The 22229-nt window shown below is 36.3% G+C and overlaps 2 protein-coding genes across 8 annotated transcripts; both read left to right on the top strand.

Moving 5' to 3' along the window:
* Positions 1–744: 744 nt before the first annotated feature.
* On the top strand, positions 745–11547 carry LOC102620556 (ATP-dependent RNA helicase DEAH13). 6 transcript variants are annotated; one of them, XR_008052988.1, is made up of 14 exons: positions 745–1198; positions 1902–1989; positions 2358–2430; positions 2519–2587; positions 2668–2717; positions 2828–2888; positions 2977–3375; positions 4120–4362; positions 4488–4718; positions 5505–5618; positions 5723–6991; positions 7474–9094; positions 9396–9990; positions 11369–11547. XR_008052988.1 is itself a non-coding variant. In XM_006476269.4 (12 exons), exons 1-12 carry the CDS (start codon positions 1075–1077, stop codon positions 8932–8934), a joined length of 4182 nt encoding a protein of 1393 aa, XP_006476332.2. In that variant the 5' UTR covers positions 745–1074; the 3' UTR covers positions 8935–9281. The 6 variants fall into 6 exon arrangements, 2 of the variants coding, with proteins under 2 accessions (XP_006476332.2, XP_052292732.1); XR_008052987.1 differs by having other exon boundaries at positions 11346–11547; XR_008052986.1 differs by having other exon boundaries at positions 11308–11547.
* Positions 11548–13426: 1879 nt separating this feature from the next.
* LOC102620076 (ABC transporter F family member 3) lies at positions 13427–19032 on the top strand. 2 transcript variants are annotated; one of them, XM_006476267.4, is made up of 18 exons: positions 13431–13808; positions 13914–14126; positions 14243–14432; positions 14558–14766; positions 14919–15065; positions 15392–15520; positions 15599–15700; positions 15800–15946; positions 16075–16137; positions 16248–16294; positions 16427–16486; positions 16782–16864; positions 17057–17151; positions 17423–17509; positions 17708–17795; positions 18113–18198; positions 18454–18516; positions 18654–19032. In XM_006476267.4, exons 1-18 carry the CDS (start codon positions 13605–13607, stop codon positions 18774–18776), a joined length of 2136 nt encoding a protein of 711 aa, XP_006476330.2. In that variant the 5' UTR covers positions 13431–13604; the 3' UTR covers positions 18777–19032. The 2 variants fall into 2 exon arrangements, with proteins under 2 accessions (XP_024954751.2, XP_006476330.2); XM_025098983.2 differs by lacking the exon at positions 15599–15700 and having other exon boundaries at positions 13427–13808.
* Positions 19033–22229: the final 3197 nt, after the last annotated feature.

Genomic DNA, 22229 nt, shown 5'->3' with positions numbered 1-22229 from the left:
AATGTCAGTAACAATCTGTAAATAACATAATTAAAAAAAATTATCAACCCTAATATAATTGAAAGCCAAAAATACCAAAGATGTTCAATTTGTCAATTAAAAATTACAAGGAAAAATATTTATGTAATTTAGAACAACTGTCAAAATAAAAAATGGGAAATTATCATTGCACCACTTTTATTTTGCCTTATGTTCATCCAATCACTACAAAATTTTAACATGTACTTTGCACTTCATTTCTTTTCATATTTGTATCAACTAGCTACTTTTACATTAACACTATTAAATTATTTTAATAAAATTATAATTTTACCCCTAAATAAATTAAAAGATTATTTTATCTTATAAAAACTTTTAAAATTAAAAATTATAATCATAAAAATATCCCAAAATTTAATAAAAATAAATCCTAAAATTAGAATTTTTATTTTTAATAAAAATGATTTTAATATAAAATTATAATTATAAAAATAATTGTAAAATTTTGTAATTTAATAAAAATCTCCTAAATTATTAAAATTTTAGGATTTATTTTTTAAAGAAATAAATTCAGTTATTTTAATAAAATTTAATTATTTGTCCGTGGCTGAGGGTACTGTCATTCATGCCTAATTATAAATTTGATGAACTTAATATATATGTACATCACCAAATGGCATGACGAAATAACATCTAGTAATTGGTTTTTATTTATATTTATATTTTTATTCCTTTTCGATTCCCTGTCTTTAGGCAACTTGTGTTGAGTGGACAGATGGTGTACGCACGTCGGGGACTAATACAAATTTCAAAGTTCCGAACGGCAGCGTCCTTTGACTGCTACATCGCAAACACCATGGCCGTCGGCCCCACACGGCCCATATTTTGACCGGTCCACTTCATCAAATTTGCAAAATCTTTCTGATATGGGAAGGTACCCGTGCCGCAGCCGTACGATTAGCTTTACGTTTCACCGACGGTTTAAGATTGCGTTCAGACAGACGACACGCCTATCATCGTAGAAGGCCCCACTCAGCATTGTAGTTAATTCACTTTTCGTAGTTAATTCACGCTCGCCCTCAGCACGCCCTCTACATGCTCGCAGCCCAAAGCCGTTCACCCTGTGCCGTTCGCTTCCAAACTAGCTGCCATCTCTTGACTCACTTCCATCTCTGCCTAGCTTCCAATCCATCCGATCCATCAACTCATCAACATCAAGGTCAGTAATTATTTGGTCTTAAGCTCTCTTCCATGCTCTATAATTCTGCCAATTGCCAAATCTTTACGCTCTCAATCAACTATCAAAGCAATCAGTCAATCACCATTGAGTTGTAAATAATGCCATATTGTAAGTAGCTGTTAGTAAATGTGAGTAACCCCAGGCGTGCCAATACAGTTCAATTGAAACCATTTTTTTACATTATTATTATTATTATTATTATTATTAGCAAATGAGTCAAAATTATGAATCAGCAAACCATTTTTTTTACATTATTATTACCTCTAACCCGAATTAACCCAAATTTTTTGAATTGAACTGTTCCAACTCGAATTAACCCTAACCGAAATTTGAACCGAAATTACCAACCCAAACCAATCCGAAGTATGAATCCAAACTGAACTGAAGCGAATTAATTTGCGTTTTCAACACGATTGGGTTGTAACGCAAACCGAACAACCTGAACCGAAATCCGATTTAGTCACCCCTACCTGGCACCGGCAGCAATCTCTTGTGATTTGTTGCCATTGTACTCAAATAAGTAATTCTAGGGATTGCAATTTTGTTGCTGTTATATTGAAATAAATATTTCTAGGGATTGAAAGTCTTCTTCCTGGAGACAAACAGAGAGTTAAATTTATTACACCAAAAAGGTTTAGGTTAAGCTATTTTTATAGTTGGTGGTGTCATTTTCTTTTTCCAGTTTTAGTTGATTCAAGTTTGAAGAACAAACTAATTATGGCAAAAAGGAAGCAGAGGAGCAAACCGAAGCGTGGACCGAGCTCATGCAGGTGAATAACATGTTATTTTTTTATAACAGAAGCTGCTAGTGTAAGTTTTAGCTTTGAGAGTATTGGCACACAAGTTAAATTTTAATCTTTTTCTTTTCCTTTTAATTTTTTTGGCTATCTTTAATAATGATCACATGTGGCATGTTACCTTTACAGGCTAATGAAATGAACTATCTAATGAAATTAACTATTTATGTAAATAGATTCATGGGCAAATAATGGAGAAAATCATCTATATTTCTTCCTGTTGTGAAATTCATTGTATTGGCCTATTGGGTGGTTTGTGTTGACTGTTGAGCTGATATATCTATTATTTTTTTAGCTATTTAAATTTATGACCATGCATGTTTTTTTCTTGCATTTTGTAGCTTGGAGGGTGTTGATTGCAATGCAATGATTTTTACAGTGAATAAAACTGATCGAAAGAAACGCATGAATAAGGTATGCAGCTAATTTATTAGCTCTATAGTTCTTTCCTTCTATATACTGTTAGAGCTTTTTTGTTTAAAATTCCTTTTTGCTGGAGCAGGAAAAGGCTACAACTAAGCAATATCCAAATCAAAGCAAATCCCAGCAAAGAAAATTGAAAAAGTTGGAGGTGACCCTTTCTCTGGCTACTTGCTTCCATTGTTTTCTAATTGCACTTTACCATGATTGATTTGCTTTTAATTAATGCAGGAGGAGAAGGAGAAAGCTTACATGTTTTCGAAAGCCCAAGAAAACCTAGAGTATGTCACCGTATCCTCTCTTTTATATGTTAATATATTTGAGATTTTACCTTTACAGAAAAAAAAAAGCTTAGAATAGTTGAGAAATACCTTAAACTTTAAAATTTCAGGAAATACAAGATTTCAACTGGTCTTTATAATGTTCTGGAGGCATCTAAAGATATTGGTAAGGTTTGTATGATGGAATCGATGCTAACTTTTGACATTATATTTAAATTAAGGTTATATTAGTTTACTTATTTGGCAATTCATCTTGTAGGCTAAAACTAGGCTTGAAAAGAGAAGAAATGTCGTGCTATTTTCCAAGGAAGGTTTAGAAGATCCACAAAGTGACCGAGCTCCAAAGAAAAGGCATGGAAGTGATGCTTATGGTGAAACTGAACCTGACTTGGTCAAAATCCAAAGACAACATATTGATGAAAATGAACCACTGCAACCAATGATTGGTAATAAAGAAGTAGATGGTGCATCTATTTCATTAGGCTCATTTCAAGAGTTGCTTCCCGATGATGAACTTGGTTCAAACAATGAAATTGTTGCTGCCCTACCACCTGAAGAGGTTTCAAACAAGGACAACAGTACGGGTATGGAATATGACATTAGAAATAGTACTGCAGCTTTGTCCATTTATGATGGTGGAAACAGTTCTAAGTCAACGGTATGTTACTTATCTGTAGAGAATAGAACTTGATGAATATATATTTTTCATGAAAGGAACTCGTTTTCTTCACCCCCCCCCCCGGTTGGGGTTGGGGTGTGGGGGGGGTGTTGTGCTTGTGTTTTGGCTTCTTAGATCAACAGTTGTGTAGTATTATGTGTTTTGTGCTATCATGAATTCCACTTTAGTTTCTGGATATGGGAAAGAAATAGAAAGTACATAAATAATTTTTATATATCCAGTAATGTTTATTTCTGATTATTTTCTGATTTATTTGAGAAATTCGTTTCTCAAATTTTATTCCTCTAAGTTGGACATTGGAATATTTTAGGTTAATATAGATAATGAATGTCTGTTGTGCCTTCATGACGATATTGTGTTAGTGAAAGTAACTTCTAAAGTATAGGATTTCACTATAACTTTAGTGCCCCTCTAAACAGTATATGGATCTTTAGAAGCCTGGGTAAGGGGAAAACGAAAGGGAATGGGAATTGCTTTATATAGGTATTGACTATTATAAAATACCACCGTCAGAAAGGTTTATAATTAGATTCATTGAATGCCATTAAAGTCAAACTTTGAACTTATTTGCACAAGTGATATGCATTTGTTACACTTAATTTGCAGCATGCTGTAATGTTTGATTTATTGTATCATATAAAGTGATAGAAATATTTTCTTTCTCTATTATACATCACTTTATTCTTATCCTATAATCAGATGCTGTGGGTTTGATTGGGACAGGATGGACCATATAAGAGCTTAAATATAAATGCTAGCATGACTGGCAATCTTCCAAGTTCCTTGCAAAGACCTCTTGCAGCCCCAATTGTGGTGCATGTATCAAGGCCAAATGAGGTTGAAACCAATAGGAAAGATCTTCCTATAGTCATGATGGAGCAGGAGATAATGGAAGCTGTAAATGACAATTCTGCAGTTATTATATGTGGAGAAACTGGGTGTGGGAAGACTACACAAGTGCCTCAGGTGGGTTTGAATGATGCTTGGTCAATGGTCATAGATAAATGCTGGGATATAAAATCTTTTTTTTTTTTTGGTTTCCAGGAAGCCTAATTTCTTCCTTCCTTTTCTTTTTCTTTTGTATGTTTAAGTTCCTTTTTGAAGCTGGCTTTGGTTCCAATCGGTGTAGCAGTCGAAGTGGCAGAATTGGTGTTACGCAACCACGTCGTGTTGCGGTGCTTGCCACTGCCAAGCGAGTGGCATTTGAGCTTGGACTTCATCTGGGCAAAGAGGTTGGATTTCAAGTTAGGCATGACAAGAAAATTGGAGACAGTTGCTCAATCAAGTTTATGACTGATGGAATATTACTACGAGAACTTAAGGTTTTGCTTTTCCCAAATATTACAATCTTTTGCAAGTAATATTAAAACTGAAATAGCTCATGTAAAGTATTGCTGATATGATGATCATAAAATATCCTTTAGGTATCTATTCAATAGTGATAGTGTTTACAATAGAATAGTTTTTCCTCTTATGATTTCTTGACCAATTCTTTGTTCAGTGGATGCTAATAACTACCAATGTAGTTGACACACACACACACACACACACACACATATATATATATATATATATCTTTTTTTGGTCCCTTTGAAATACGTTTAATATATTCGTTATATCTAGTTTGCTAATAGAATATGTAATTTTATTGAATTTCATTAAATATGTGCCTTGAATATTTTATCAACATTTCTGGTGAATGTTTGCATTATCTTCTTTAGACTCTTAACTCTGTGCTAAACCTTGCTGCTAAGCTCCAGCTGACTACTGGACAGTGCACCTTTAATAGTTATCTGTATTAGGAAAAGGAAAGGAAAAGAAAGACAGAAAAATGTTAGGGTTTAGTTTATGGTAGCTATGAATTTTTGGTACTATCAGGTTTTCCTATTTAATATTCAAATCTTCTTCTTGAATTATGTGTCTGGATCATGGTAATGGAGAATTGTACTTCGGGCATATTAACACTACAGTTATCGAGGCTTGTTTTAAAGAATAATGCGCTGCATGTAACTGTCACATTTTACAACAGATGTATGTGTTATGGTATTTGATTACCAAATTTACTTGGATATGGTTGATTAAACACATTGCTTGATTGCATGCTGCAGTATGATGTTTTATTGAGACAATACTCGGTTATAATTCTGGATGAGGCTCATGAGAGGAGCTTGAATACAGACATACTTATTGGAATGCTTTCTCGTATAATTCAGCCTCGGCAGGTGAAGCTTAAAAACAGATGTCTTTGCCTCTTAGTAAACAAAACTTATGGCTATTACTCTTTTCTTTTTATCCTTAATATATATGATGTTACTTTTGGTGTCAGGTTCTATATGAGAAGCAGCAACAGTTGTTGTGTTCAGGACAATGTATACAACCTAAAGATAGGGTTTTCCCATTAAAACTTATTCTGATGAGTGCTACCTTGCGAGTAGAAGACTTTATTTCTGGAGGAAGATTATTCCGTAATCCTCCTATTATAGAAGTCCCTACCAGACAGTTTCCAGTGACTGTACATTTTTCAAAGAGAACGGAGATTGTTGATTATATTGGCCAAGCCTACAAAAAAGTCATGTCCATTCACAAGAGGCTGCCACAAGGTGGCATACTTGTATTTGTCACTGGGCAGAGGGAGGTAGAATACTTATGCTCTAAGTTACGTAAAGCTTCAAAGCAGCTGCTGGTAAATTCTTCTAAAGAGAATAAAGGGAATCAGGTAGTTGCTGACTCTGAACCAAATGCCACCAAGGACATTAATATGAAAGAGATCAATGAAGCATTTGAGATTCAAGGATATTCAACTGAGCAGCAAACTGACAGGTTTAGTTCTTATGATGAAGATCAGTTTGATATTGATGACAATGAGTTGGATGCTTTGTCTGATTCAGAAACTGAAAGTGAAACAGAAATACTTGGGGAGGATGAAAAATTGGTGGAACAAAAATGCCCAATGGATGGTGATGATCCTGTAGATGTGTTAAAAGAGAACTGGAGTCTTGGTTCTCTTAAGCTTGCTTTTGAAGCTTTGTCTGGGAAAAATGCATCAGGCCCTAGTTCTCAGATGAAGCTGTCTACTCCTGCTATTCCAGAACAATGCACAGAGCTGCCACCTACTCCTACACCAGAACAATGCCCAGAGCTGTCTTCTCCTGATGTGGAGAAGATGGGAGATAATAAAAGGGCCGGTGTTGGTGCATTGTGTGTTCTGCCTCTTTATGCCATGCTACCTGCTGCAGCACAGCTTCGTGTATTTGAAGATGTTAAAGAAGGGGAGCGGCTTGTTGTTGTTTCTACCAATGTGGCTGAAACCTCCTTGACGATCCCAGGCATAAAGTATGTGGTTGATACGGGAAGAGAGAAAGTGAAGAAATATAACTCTGCTAATGGTATTGAATCATATGAGATTCAGTGGATAAGTAAGGCCTCAGCTGCTCAACGTGCAGGAAGAGCTGGAAGAACTGCGCCTGGCCATTGCTATCGTCTGTATTCTTCTGCGGTCTTCAACAACATACTTCCTGACTTCTCTTGTGCTGAAATATCTAAAGTACCTGTTGATGGTGTGGTTCTTCTCATGAAATCCATGAACATTGATAAGGTGTGTATTGTACGTAATATGGTGCTTGTACTACTGCTTAGTAAACTCTTTTATTTGTTTCGTATTGGATTGATGAAACAATTAGTTGTATTAGTGGTGGCCGCATGTTCTTTTCTTGGGGGATAGGTGGTTTCTTTTGAAGGCATCTTTCTTTTACAGCTTTAAAATCTAGCAATTTCTTGGCTAAATAATTTTTATCACTGGGTGAAAGGTGTGCTGTATAAGCTACAAACTGCACAAGGTAGTTATCTAGCCGCCTGCACATAGTGCACAGTACTGCTCTGTGGTGCTTGACCAGTTAGTTGATAGATGGGAAACAATATATTTTTCTTATAGATAACCAAATCTAGAACTAAAAGCTTTGGTTGTCTTGGTTATTGTCATCTACCCAGTCAATGTAAAGTTTCTTTTACTTTAGAATGAGACTTTTCCTCATTTTTAACTGTTAAAAGTACTTATGTTTTTCTTGTATATGTATACAGGTTTCAAATTTCCCATTTCCAACTCCCCCTGAGGCAACTGCTTTGGTTGAAGCAGAACGCTGCCTGAAGGCTCTCGAAGCTCTTGATAGCAATGGAAGACTGACAGCCCTGGGAAAGGCAATGGCTCACTACCCCATGAGTCCTCGCCACTCCCGGATGCTCCTTACACTTATCCAAACTATGAAAGTGAAAAGTTATGCCCGAGCGAATCTAGTTTTGGGATATGGAGTTGCAGCAGCAGCAGCTTTGAGCGTGTCAAATCCTTTTGTCTTGCAGTTGGAAGGAACCCAAACTAATAGCAATGACTCAGAGCTCGAGGAGAGAGATAACGCTCTAGATAGTGAGGATCCTATGTGCAGGCAAGAAAAGTTGGGGAAAAGGAAATTAAAAGAAGTTGCTAAACTGTCTCATGCAAAATTTTCCAATCCTACCAGTGATGTTTTGACTGTTGCTTATGCATTACAGTGCTTTGAGCTTTCTAAAAGCCCAGTGGAATTCTGCAATGAATATGCTTTACATTTAAAAACCATGGAGGAAATGTCCAAGCTGAGAAAGCAGCTTCTTCATTTGCTCTTTAATCAAAATGTGAATTCAGATCAGGATTTCTCATGGACTCATGGAACTTTGGGTGATGTAGAACACTCTTGGAGGATTTCCTCTAGTAAGAACGTTCTTTTACAAAATGAGGAAGAGCTCTTGTGCCGAGCTGTTTGTGCTGGCTGGGCTGATAGAGTTGCAAAGCGCATTAGGGCAAAGTCAGGATCATCGGCAGGAGAGAGAAAAGTTAATGCAGTTCGTTATCAAGCCTGCATGGTTAAAGAAGATGTGTTCCTTCATCGTAGGTCATCTGTTGCTAACTCAGCCCCTGAGTTCTTGGTGTACAGTGAACTGTTACATACAAAACGGCCATACATGCATGGAGCAACAAGGGTGAAAGCAGATTGGCTGGTTGAGTATGCTCGACCTCTGTGCCATTTTTCAAAGTCCCTCGAAGGCTCCAAATATAATTACGACTGTTATAAAGACCAAGTATTATATTGGGTCAATCCATTATTCGGGCCTCATCAATGGGAACTCCCATTGCATAGTCTGCCAGTTAGTAGAGATGATGAGCATCGCGTGGCAGTATTTGCATGTGCTTTGCTTGAAGGTTGGGTGTTGCCGTGTTTAAGATATGTTCAGAAGTTTTTGGTAGCTCATCCTCGTAGCATTTTAAAGACAGAGGAATCTGGTCAAAGACGGGTTGGCAAACTTCTGAACAAGTTAAAGACCAAGTCAATTGACAGCTGTGCAATGTTAAAGAAGGCATGGGAGGAGAATCCCAGGGTTCTGCATTCGGAAATTTTGGAATGGTTTCAGAAGGGTTTCCACAATAAATTTGAAGAGCTTTGGTCAAAAATGCTTGCGGAAGTACATTTAGAGCCTCGCCACCGATTCTCGAAAGAGCGGGGAGAGGAATAAAGACTAGAAGTAGATGGTTTGTTTGAGAGCTTAGCCAGAAGTGCCAGTGTAGCCAATGATTTTATTCAACTTTTACCGAGCAAAGGCATAGTATAGGGTGTAATTCAAGTTTCGTTTACTCACCATGTATTCTTAAATTATATGATGCATGTGCGGTGAGGTAATCTCATGAATCCTTATTTCTTCGTACTTGCTTAGAATAGTGATATATGTTATTAGTTACTCTGTGTTGATATGGAATTTTGTTGCTTTGGTCTTGTGGCTCTTTGAACACCTGTTGAGCCATTAAATTTTGCTGTTGGGCTTCAACTAATTTGCTTTGTCAGTGAAAGAAAGTTTTGGTTAAATCTTGCTGTCTGTGTCTTGTGTTATTATAGAATCACTTGTAATGGTGATTATTTTTATTCTCATTTTGATGCTTAACAGCGAATGATCTTATACCTTTTCCATGTCCTCCACAGGGATACAGCTCTTGGAAAGATTGTGCTGTTAATTGTCAACAACAATACTTTTCCATGTAGTTTCTCTTACTAAGAGGGTGATGCTGTTACTATGGGCTGCACCCAATGCAATGAGGGCATGTTTGGTTATGGTATAAGAGCTCCTCATTGTATTAGAATATTATTATACCATGTTTGGTACTTACATCACATAGTATTACAATGTGGTCAACTCCAAATTTTATGCGGTCAAACACGCATAAACTAAACCCGAGGGGGGGGGTCGGGTTTAAGCGGGTTTTGCAACTATTTCAGACCAAAAAAATTAGACTTCGCTCTCGTTCTCACCTTGTCCTCAAATAAACCAAAATAGCTCTCCTTGTTCAATCTGTGATTTCTCCTGTGTAGTGGCTTAACAAGAGCCAACTCCACGATGCTCCACCACCACATCAACAGCCTTTGCCGTGCGACACCAACTCCACCGTAACCTCATCGTGCGACACCCACCCACTGCGTGATACCACCTCCACTGCACCCCACGGCGTGACACCACCTCCGCTGCAACACCATCTGTACTGTGCAGTACAATTGTTCTCCCTGTCCTTCACCACCTAAGGTTTGATATTTCATTTGGGTTTAATTTTTTAATTTAGGTTTAATTTCTAGATTAGGATTTTATTTTATTTGCTTTCAATTTAATCATATTTTTCCGTTATAATCAAACATTCGTAGCAATTGATTTTTATGGAAAATAAGGGGCTAATTGCTGGGGCTGGGTTTTTAGCCAAGTGCAGAAAATTGCCCCTGTTTGGATTATATGAGAACAGAGGAATAACATCTCTGCATATACTTTATATATGTGTGTGTGAAATGCTGCAGTAAAATGGAAAAGTTGTGGTCCTGATCATCCGTTTGCTTTTAGTTTTTATTGTTCTTTTCCTTTTCTTTCTTTTTAGAAAGTTGGTCATCCATTTGTTCAAATCATGCTTTTCCTGTCAATTTTTTTGTTAGGTTCATATGAAAAAGTAGTTTGGTTCATAGTGTATGATTGGCAATTTGAGCAATATCATTATTGTTACACAATTTATTCATACGACAATTAATACAATAATACAATAAATTAGTGATTAAAATCGAATTATAATATCGAGTCATAAATCAATTAACCCTCTGCAATTAGAAACTTGTTAAAGCTGGTAACCTATTTAGCTGTCTATGAAAATGGATTTTGTTTGTTTGTTTGGGAGAACATGTTAATAATGAGGTAAGGCATAATCAATTACAGGGGTTACATTAGAAAGGAAGTTGCAAAATTCAACAAGAGTAACTGAAATTACAGCCCTGTTTTGGCGCTTGGCAACAAACTGGATGACTGAAATTACATATTGTGAGGTTACATTTTTGTTTGTCGCAATTGGCAGTTCAGCCTCGACCGTAACCTTCTTTTTAGTTATTAATATAATTTCCCACTTTTATTTATTTTCTCTTTCTTCTTCTACAATTTGTTAGTTTAAATAAAAGAATTATGATTCTTTTATTTAAACAAAAAAATTGATGTAAAAATTCTTAAATTTAACACTTCTATATTTAGTATTTTTCTAAGTACTAGTAAATATTATTTTCTAAATATATAATTAAAATTAATCACCAAAAGAAATTAATACAGTACAGTGCAACACCAAACATAACATTACTAAAAATTAATACAGTATTGTGTAGCATCAAACATTGTACAATATTATTATAATATAGTGCTAATGCAATACAGCATAATACAATACATCAACATTAAAATAATACAATACAACATAATACAATACATGTATCAAACGCACCCTGAAGTTATTAGTTTTGGAGAGCAAATTTTGTTTATCTAGATATAGATCCTGCTATTACATCACATCTGTATTGTATGTATAATTATCCATTTTAGGTAAAGTGTGACTGTGTCACCATCAAAATTCTTGACAGACAGCATAATGATTGGCGACCAGGCTCAGGATGCAATGTATTATGTAGCTCACAATTTGGAGGCAGATAAGAGATTGCAGTTGCCTTGGGTGTGGTAGTCTGATTCTGATGGGAATCTACCTGACTTGTATTTTCATGTTTTTTACACCACGCGGATCTTGAAAGAAAAAGAAAATGCAAATGGTTAAACATTCCAGGACAAGATGCACATCACGTCAAGTGTAATCATGTGGCACCATTCTTTTTCTTAATTTTTTACCCCACTTCTACTAAGCGCCGAAGTAAAAAGTTTTTTTGATATAATGATGTATTACAATCTTGACATTTATAATTAAAAATTTATCAGAATTGTTTTGAATAATTTTATTACAGCACAATCTGAATATTAATTCTTACTAAATTAGAGGAAGATTTGTCCTCATTATTAATATTAGAGGAAAATCGATCATATCCCAATGTGGGAAGCTAACTAACTCTCATTATATAAGGAGGCAAGTCGATCGGTGTTGGGACTTGGGCTATCCCAATTGAGTCTTGCGATGTTGAGGGCATGGGCGTGCCAATGTGCGTAAATAGTTCGACTTCTCAAGTGGGAAGTTGTATTGTTGTAGGGGAGGAAAATCACGAGTTATTGCAGGACTCAATCGAAGTATCTTTTTTTCAAGGACTAAGATTGGTGGGCAACGAAATTGACTCTTAAGCCTTTAATTGATTATTTTATTTTTTTTAACATCTTAGATTTAAAGAGAAGAGACTAAGAGCGTCCGTACAATGAACAATAACAAGATGCGAATTTTGGGGGGAATTAGGGCAAAAGATGAAATGGAGATGAGACGAAGGTGAAGATGATTTGGGAAGATGAGTAGGGATGGCAAAAATCCCCACGGGGACGGGTACCCTCGGGGATTTTCCCCATTCGGGGAGGGTATGGGAATAATTTCATACCCAATTTTTTATTCGGGGAGGGGACGAGGATGAGGTGGAATCCCCATCCCCTACCTATTTCCCCATTTTAATTTTTTAAAATTACTAGTAAATAAATTATAAAGTTTAAATTATAAAATTATAAATATTGGTAAAAATAAAAAATATCAAAATATTTATATTATTAAACTTTTAGGCCTAATTAACTAATTAAAGTTCTAAATTTTTATTTAGGATATTAAAAAGATCGAGTAGATTTTAATAGCCAAACATTTTTTTTTTAAATTTTAATATTCTTTAAATATTTTAAACTTAAATCTATTTTTTATTTATATTTAGATATTATAATTGCCCACAACGAATTACAATTTTAATATCTAATCTAATCTAATCTAATATTTACTTTTGATTTGCTCCGATTTAACTATTGTGTTGTAAAAGGAATAGTCCACATTTATAAAGTGCTCACGCCACCATTGAAAAAGTTAATTTTGAATCTGAATTCAATTTTATTTGTAACAATTTTGTATTAGACTATTAATTTGTTCATGATAGTTTATAAAAGAAGTTTGTATCCCTTGCATGTTGCGTTACTTACTAATTTACTGTATGTGACTTTTGTAATAAATGTTAATGTAAGATATATTTCAAACTTTATTTTTATTTGAATTTTTTATTTTAATATGATTAACTCAAAATCGAAAAAAAATGTATTAATTATTTGGGGATCGGGGACCCTCGGGGATCCCCTGTTATTATTCGAGGAGGGGATAAGAATTCTTTCAAGTAATTCTGACGGGGACGTGGAGGGGACGGGGACATACGCAAAATATCGGGGATGAATACGGGGAGATTGGTCCCCTCCCCTCCCCTCCCCATTGCCATCCCTAAAGATGAGTGAGAGATTTAGAGTATGGGCCGAATTCTTTTAGTACCGGACGGGAGGAATTTAATATATAAATATAATTTTTTTAATGCGGACATTTCCATTTATTTTATACGCGGACATTTTAAAATTACAGAATTTATAAAATCACATGATTTTATAATTTATTTAATAATTAATTTTTTTAAACCGTAAGATTAAAAATGTGTTCGTATTAAAAAAATACCGAAGTTCGCACCGGAGAAATAACGTTTCAATAAACAACAGGGGTATAATATAAAGTTAAAAACCAAATAAACGTATCATCGTCATTCATCGGCGGGTCCCGTGTTATTTTGCCCAACCCTGTTCTGTTGGTTTGCTTCACATCTGCTTTCACAGGACAAAAACCCTTTTATCGCGACATTTTTCTCATAGCAATACGTTAGTTAGAGTATTGAGTGAGCCCGATGACCGAAGTTGCGAGCTCAGTTGTTCTCGACGTACTGGGAGGGAGAGTCCAGGAGGTAGACCAGCCGATTATTGATTACATCGTCAACGTCCTCGCCGATGAGGACTTCGATTTTGGCGAGGAAGGCGAGGGCGCGTTCGACGCCATCGGCGAGCTCCTCGTCAACGCTGGATGCGTATCCGACTTCGACGAATGCCGCCTGGTAAGATTATACTAGTTCTATTTACATTCTTTTCTTTTCTTTTTTTAAATAAAAGAAGAAAATTGTTCTGAATATTATTTGAAGAGTGCCTCCTATCTGTGATAGGTTTGTGGTAAGTTGAATGAGAAGTTTGGAAAGCACGGGTTGGTAAAGCCGCAACCAACTGTGCGCAGCCTCACGACGCCATTGAGAATGAATGATGGAATGGATGAGGAAGCTCCGAAGAAGAAGCCTGAGGTGACTGATAGTCCCTTGCTGTCTGAACGTGATAGAGCCAAGATAGAGAGGAAAAAGAGGAAGGAGGAACGCCAACGAGAGGTGAGACATTTTACACTGGGTATTTGATTAGATTGAGGTTAATTTTAATTAGTTTAGTGTCAATGAATATCTTAGTTGTTTTTATTTGACTTGTTCTTTTGAATTTATGCATGTAGTCGCAATACCAAATGCATCTGGCAGAGATGGAAGCAGTTAGAGCTGGAATGCCTGTTGTGTGTGTGAATCATGATAGACATGGTGGACCTGCCGTGAAGGATATACATATGGACAACTTTAATGTTTCTGTAGGTGGACGTGATCTCATCGTTGATGGTTCACTCACACTATCTTTTGGAAGGCATTATGGTGGGTTTGTTTCCATTTTTTTTATTGATGCTCTTGTTCTAATGCTTATATTTGTTTTCAATTGAGACGGTTGTTTGGTGGCTGGGTGGGTTTAATGTACAAAACCTCACTTCAATTGTATGCAGGGCTTGTCGGGAGAAACGGTACTGGGAAAACAACTTTCCTCAGGCACATGGCTCTGCATGCTATTGATGGTATTCCTCCAAATTGCCAGATATTACATGTTGAGCAAGAAGTGGAAGGTGATGACACAACAGCCTTGCAATGCGTTCTTAACACTGATATTGAAAGAACTCAGCTTTTGGAAGAAGAAGCTCGTCTGCTGGCACTGCAGGTAGAATATTTACTGTTCTATTGTATAACAGCGAAAATTCTTGTTTTCAGTTCCTGGCCTTGTTATCTTTTGTTCCCTTTTAATTTTCTGTATTGTCCTTGGTGTAGTTACTGTATATTCATCCTACTGACAATTTTGTGACTGTTTTTAAGAGAGAATTGGATTTTGAGGAGACTACTGAAAAGAGCAATGGTTCAATTGACAAAGATGCTATTGCTCAAAGGCTTCAAGAAATATACAAGAGGCTCGAGCTCATTGATGCAGATTCTGCAGAAGCACGTGCAGCTTCTATTCTTGCAGTTAGTTCTCAAACTTTCTTTCTCTCTTGCTGAGTTTATGCTGTCTGCTGATTTGAGCTTGAAATTTTATTTGAAAAGACATTTGCCGCTCATATATAGTTGTTAATAGTGGAGATGGCTTTTTCCCTAAATGAAACTAATGAAGATATTTAGCTACGTAACATGGGAGCCTAGGAATTGGAGTAAAATGTGGATCAATTGACCATGCTGTTGTCATATGTCATGCATGTGGAGCTACTTTAAATGAGTTCTATTTATACGCACAGTAGTCTTGATTGTTGTCTTGGTCATTTTGAATCTTTATCTAACTAACCAGACATTTGCAGGGTCTGAGTTTCTCTCCAGAAATGCAGCACAGGGCAACAAAAGCGTTTTCAGGAGGGTGGCGAATGCGAATTGCTTTGGCTCGTGCTCTTTTTATAGAGCCTGATTTGTTGCTGCTTGATGAACCTACGGTGTGTTATGTTTGTGCTCTCTATGGAATGAATTGTTGCAGTTGAATTTGCTTTATATATAAAGTGTTTTTGTGGCAGAATCACCTTGATCTTCATGCTGTCCTATGGCTGGAATCTTATCTAGTGAAATGGCCAAAAACATTCATAGTTGTTTCTCATGCTAGAGAGTTTTTAAACACGGTAACTCTTTTGAGCTATTTTTCTTCTCTGTTAGGGATAAAATATACTCGAGTAATATATTTATTCTGATAGTTCTTGTCAATTCATTATTATTTTCAGGTGGTCACAGATATTCTTCATCTACATGGTCAAAAACTGACTGCATACAAAGGGAATTATGATACATTTGAGAGGACCCGGGAGGAACAGATTAAAAACCAAGTGAAAGCATTTGAGTCTAATGAACGATCAAGAGCACATATGCAGGTCTTCTTAGCTGCACTTCATCCAAAAAGCATTGAAAGCAATTTACTTTTTATTTCTATTGTCCACCTTGTTTCACAGATTATATTGACTTGTATCTAACATGCAAATGCTTTTCCTTGATTATGCAGTCCTTTATTGATAAGTTCCGATATAATGCAAAGAGGGCATCCCTTGTTCAGTCAAGAATCAAGGTTTTCTCATTAACTTATACGTCTTTGACTTCGATGTTGATCTCGACTTGATTCCTAGTCCAGCTATGTTGCTGAATAATTTGCCTTTTGGTTCCCTTGGACTTTGTCAGGCATTAGAGCGGATGGGTCATGTAGATGAAGTTGTAAATGATCCTGAGTAAGTACTGCTCTCCTGTTGACAATAACTTTTTCCAGAATTTCTAAAGTTTAGACTTTGCATATTTTTGCTTCAAATTTCCTCTTTTGGATTTACTCTTATACCAATGATTTTTTTGTTTTTACAATGCAGCTACAAATTTGAGTTCCCAACTCCGGACGATAGACCTGGGCCCCCTATAATAAGTTTCAGGTTATATTTTGCAGCTAATCTGGGGGAATGTTGAACAAATGTTTTTAAGCTGTGCTTTTGTGTTTTGAGTATCAAAGGCATTATTGGTTTGCAATTAATTTTTCCACTTCTGCTAGTAGTACAAGTTCCTTGCTGTGTGGCTGTAATTATTTTCAACTAGCAGTATATGTCTATGCATTACCAAATTTTCTTTAAATTCAGAATGCCAATTTATCCCCTGTTAAAATTACATTTGGATCTTGAATTTTATCCCAAGCTTGTTGGAATCTAATAATCTTCTTGAATGTGATTGCAGCGATGCATCATTTGGTTACCCTGGTGGGCCTATATTATTTAAGAATTTGAATTTTGGGATTGATTTGGACAGCAGGATAGCAAGTAGGCATGCCTGTCCCTCTTTTTGCTTTTGATTATGCATTAGTTAATTACATCATGTATCTTTCATGCTTTACATTAATGAATTTGTATACACAAGGTCATTATTCTATAAATGGAATACATGGTGCTATCTTTGTGTATTACTTGTATGCTGATGACAGTTTTTATCTGGGTGTTTGTATTGTTTTGCAGTGGTTGGGCCAAATGGGATCGGCAAATCAACTATACTCAAACTTATTGCTGGTGAGCTACAACCAAGCTCTGGAACAGTTTTCCGTTCAGCTAAGGTATCTTATTCTTGTTTTCTAGAAGTTTCATATAGTAATTGCAATTTTAACTCAGATTCTTGTCTATCATGTATCTAAAATAAGTTTCACTTGCCAATTGTATTTCTGTCATGACCTTCATTCCCTGTGCAGTAGGATTTATCAGATTCTCTTTTATACATTACTTATTGTTCCACTTAATATCTTTGTAAAAGTTTTATTTTATTCTTGGAATAATTGGTCTGGGTCTTGTATACTTTGATATAATGGATTGTCATTTCTGTCTCAACAGGTTCGCATAGCTGTGTTCAGTCAGCACCATGTTGATGGGCTAGACCTATCTTCAAATCCCCTCTTGTACATGATGCGCTGCTTCCCTGTAAGCTATTGTACTCTCCTCTTCCTTTTCGCATTACATTTATGCATCTATGGATACATTCGTGCACCTTGTGGAAAACAATCTGTAGTGTCAAGTTCATATGGCAGTCATAATTTGTTGTTATCCTGGATCTCAGAATACCATTGTTCAAAGAATATCATGTAATCAAATCCCTTATTTGAAGTTTTCTTCCTGCAGGGGGTGCCTGAGCAGAAGCTTCGAGCTCACTTGGGTTCTTTTGGTGTAACTGGAAATCTTGCTCTTCAACCAATGTACACTTTGTCTGGTATGCTTCCTTTTTTATCTTCTTATGTCATTGATACATTACATTGGTTATTTAATGATCTTGTAGAACTGCAGTTTGACTTTTGTCTGAATTGACTTTTTGCATTGTTTATTGGATTGAAGGCTTGCCACAAGTAGCATGCAAGCCATGTTATAGTCATGACTAAAATGCAAGCTATATGTTATTGTCATGACTAACACACAAGCCATATGTTGTGTGTGGTGTCATCTGTGCACCACCAGTCTTCACAATGATAAGGTTTTAGGTTTTTATGTACAGGTTCTCATGTGTCTTTGCATTTACAATTTCTATATTAGGTGGCCAGAAAAGCAGAGTTGCTTTTGCAAAGATTACATTCAAAAAGCCACACATAATATTGCTTGATGAGCCATCTAATCACCTTGTAAGTTGCAATCTTCTCTTTGCATCTCTTTTGTCTTTTAGTAATGTCCAACATGCTCTAGAAAGTCGGGATGCTAAGATATGATTTGAGATTTTGCTGGGGTAAGGAGGTGGAATTTATGTTGGAAATAGAGTTTGGATATATGTATATATTTTGAAACAGAGTTTTTGATGCTATTTTAACTCTATTATCCACTATTGCAATGGTGAAAAATTTCAGCTATTTTGATTGACATACTGATGTTTCAAAATGTAGGATTTGGATGCAGTGGAGGCACTAATTCAAGGCCTCGTTTTGTTCCAAGGAGGGATTCTCATGGTATTTTGCTTGTTCTCTTCATGATTGTAGTTCACGAAACTTAATCAATGATATAAATATAATTCATTAAGCTTATTGAACTATATCATGTTTTATCAAACATTTTGTTGTAAAATGCGCCTGTTTCTACCGCGCAGGTTAGTCACGACGAACATCTGATATCTGGAAGTGTAGAGGAGCTATGGGTTGTATCAGAAGGCAAGGCGACACCGTTCCATGGGACGTTCCACGATTACAAGAAGATGCTTCAGTCTCGTTAAATACTATAGAGGTTTATTGCGGGAAATCAGAGGGATTTTGACACTTACAATTACAGAACAGTTGAGTTTTTCTCAGTTATACTGAATGGGATATGCAAGTCTGTTTATGCTATTAAAAAAAAAATGTTTTTTCGAGAATGAGGCTTGCGGGGGAGCTTTTCTGCTCACTCTTGCCACTGTACTTTTTATTTATTTATTTATTAATATCAAATAGAAACTATTATTATACAATTAATTAAAACATAATTCAGTCTAATATATTTGTTGGAGCTTAGAGATATGCTCTCACAAGGGAAGTCTCGAACAGGAGGTGTTTCTTTTATTTTATTTTATTTGAAAGTTGAAACAGAGGTGTTTATTAATTCAGCTAAAAAGTAATTTTCTTTTGCAAGTATATCTAATTTTCTCTTTTTTATGAATTTAACAATAAATATTAAATTGAATGAAAAGGAATTATTGTAGCATTAATGGTAAAACTTCGAAATAAATAAATAAAACAAATTTGAGTGTGACTCTGCTCTGTGCATCCGTGGAATCGGTCAGTGCCGTGGGAAGGAATCGAACCTGGTCATCGGTTACAATTAAAATATGCGACTCATCAGAAGTAAATATCACATTAATTAAGATTATAATGAATTAGGATTGTAATGAGCGTGAGTCAGGCTTAAATTATGCATAGAGTATTTATATGATTTATGATTGGACAGTGGATGAGGGAGAGTTACGTAAAATCTATATATATATATATAAATAATGAAATCACAAATCTCAGGGTCTAATTTCAAGTCTTTGACAATTGGGTCCGTTCTTATTTTATCCGCAATTCCAAACAATTCATCCAAATCCCAAATCAAAAAGCAAATACCCAATTTTCATTTTCATATCTCACAAAATTCTAAAATCTAATTCGTAATGGAAGATAACAACCCCAGTAACAGCATAATATCGCGAGACAGCTTGGGCAACGTGGCGAGCTGGGTGAGCGCCACTGTAGTCTCCGCCTTCTTCGCGTCCCTCGAACGATGCTCTTGCGTCAATCTCACTACAACCGATCCCGACGACGACGAGGAGGATGAGGCGAAGGATCGCCCTCTTACGCTCACCAGCAACTCCCACGCTCCCGACGACATCGTTTGATCCATCGCCTGCCCTTCCTTTGGTATCTGAATTGTTATATTAATCAATTCCTTTTACCTCTTTTCTTTTCTTACAACAACAAAAAAACGCTGCGTTTTTTATGTCGTTTAGGGCTTTCATGTGGATAATCAAATCTCAGTTAATGTGTAATAATGGTGTTGAAATTGTTGGAGCTGGTTCGTTTGGCTGTGTTTCGTTTTCAATTCGATTTTGTGAATGCTGAACAAATATTTGCTGTATTTTGTGAGGATATTTTTGGGTTTTCTAATTTCCAGCACAATTTGAAGATATGCAAGTCCTTATCCTCTCTGAAGTTGTCTTGGTATGAACGAAACTAAGTTTTTTCTTATTTGATTATTGTTCTTGCTGCAAGATCCTTGGTCAAAATTAATATTTTTGATTGTTTGTTTTTACAAGGATATCACTGGAATGTGTTTTTTTTTCGCGCCCCCCCCCCCCCCTCCCCCCCACCCCACCCCCAACGTTTTTGCTATTGAATTCCATGATAAATCTTTATCTGGGGGAATTCAACTTTGCCATCTCTTATTGGCTGGCTCAATAACCAATTTGCTGCTGCAAATAACTTTATTGCTCTGGCTTATTAATAGAGTTCTGTAGATATATACTTGCAGTGCATAAGACCATGTATACCACCAGAAATTGGCATATTCATCTGCTTAATCTAATTGATCAAAATTGCTAGGAATGAATCTCCATAGTTTTGACGCTTGTTTTCAGAGTAGAGTTTTGCTAGACTGAAACTAGAAACAATGTTACTTTTTATGGAGATGTAGTTTCAGGGACATGGCAAAAAGTTTCTAGTTCATTTTCATGCCTGTAGCTAGAGGATCGCTCTGGCATCGCACACAGCTGACTGTTGGCTGGGCCTCTATGGATCATTATCACTGAGATTAGGGCTGATTTTAACCCACCTGGACATAGTAATGGTCAAGATGCTTTTTGAGTAGTGTATTTCATATCATTTTGAGTATTTGTTGCTTTTACTGGGCCTGGCGATGTTATCTTAACTCTATTTCTAATTTTCTATGCAAGTGATACCTCATCATTTGCTTAAGTGAAGAAGCCTTGCAATAATGCTAAAGCTGATTGTGCAGTAACCTCTTCTTTGGTGCTGTTTCCAATTTGTCCTAATGTCCATTCGGTATCATCTTTCTTTGAGTTGTTCTATTGCTTTCCCCCCCCCCCCCCCCCCCACAACACAAGCTCTTTGGCATGAATAAACCTTTTGTGCAGCCGACAAGTGCATATCTTCTGTTAGTTTTATCACCATATGAGGTGTTGTTAAAATCTCTAGGTTATGAATATGGTTGGCAAGTAGGAACTACTCTATTTGTTTTATCACCATATGAAGTGTTGTAAAAATCTCTAGGTTATGACTATGCATAACAAGTAGGAACAACTGAATAAATTCTAAGCTTGTGACTCTTGGGCTAAGACAATGGATATCTCAACCTAAGCTGGCCCTTGAGAACTCTTGATTTATATAGGCGTGCTTGTCAGTTGTCTCACATTCTTTTTCCAGAATATTTATTGAGGAAACATAGATAATGAAGCACCACCTAGTAGAGTGATCCTGCTTTCTGTTTCCATCAAATATGAAGCTGGAAGCTTGCCCAAACAAAAAGTAAAAAGATTCAGGAGACAAAAAATTTTAGAACCAAAAAAAAAAAAAAAAGGAAGCCTGAATTTGCATTGCATTTTTAAAACTTATATGGAAGGAGGACTAGCTTAACCCCTCCCCCTTCCTAACACACGCACAACTCCCCATTCTCACATACTCTTACCTCTCTCGCTTTCTCCCCTTATAATACATACATCACTATCCCTAAGTTTTATGAGCGCAAGAGCTTCATGTTTTTTGAGTTAACTAAACTAATGCCCAAGTATAAGAGCAAAAGTAGCATAGATGATTAATCTCCATCCTTCCTCCAACAAAGTAACATGAACACGCAACGACGGATTATGTAGAACCTCGCTTTCTTTTCCTTCAAAACTCTACTCTTGGGTGCTGAAACTTTGGCTTGCTTTGGCTGGGATTGGGAAGTAGACATTCTTGATGACCTTATGGCTCTCTGGTATGTCCCTTCTTCTGCTTCACAATCAGTAACTTCTCAGATTATAAGGAGTGTCTTCCCCTTGTGGAATATTTTGTAGGGGGCTGGTAGAGTTTGTTTCAGCTTTCTTTGATGTCAGTAAATAGATGGTCAAATATACCAGTAGGGGCCTTGATGCTTGGCTCCGCTTTCCTAAGGCAGTCAACCAGGAAGCTGGTTTTCTGCTCTCAAAAGGCTGTCT

Source organism: Citrus sinensis, chromosome 3 (genome assembly GCF_022201045.2).
Source record: "Citrus sinensis cultivar Valencia sweet orange chromosome 3, DVS_A1.0, whole genome shotgun sequence".
NCBI lineage: Eukaryota > Viridiplantae > Streptophyta > Magnoliopsida > Sapindales > Rutaceae > Citrus > Citrus sinensis.
The sequence above is the reverse complement of the archived record's forward strand: the minus strand, read 5'-3'. Positions and strand labels throughout refer to the sequence as shown.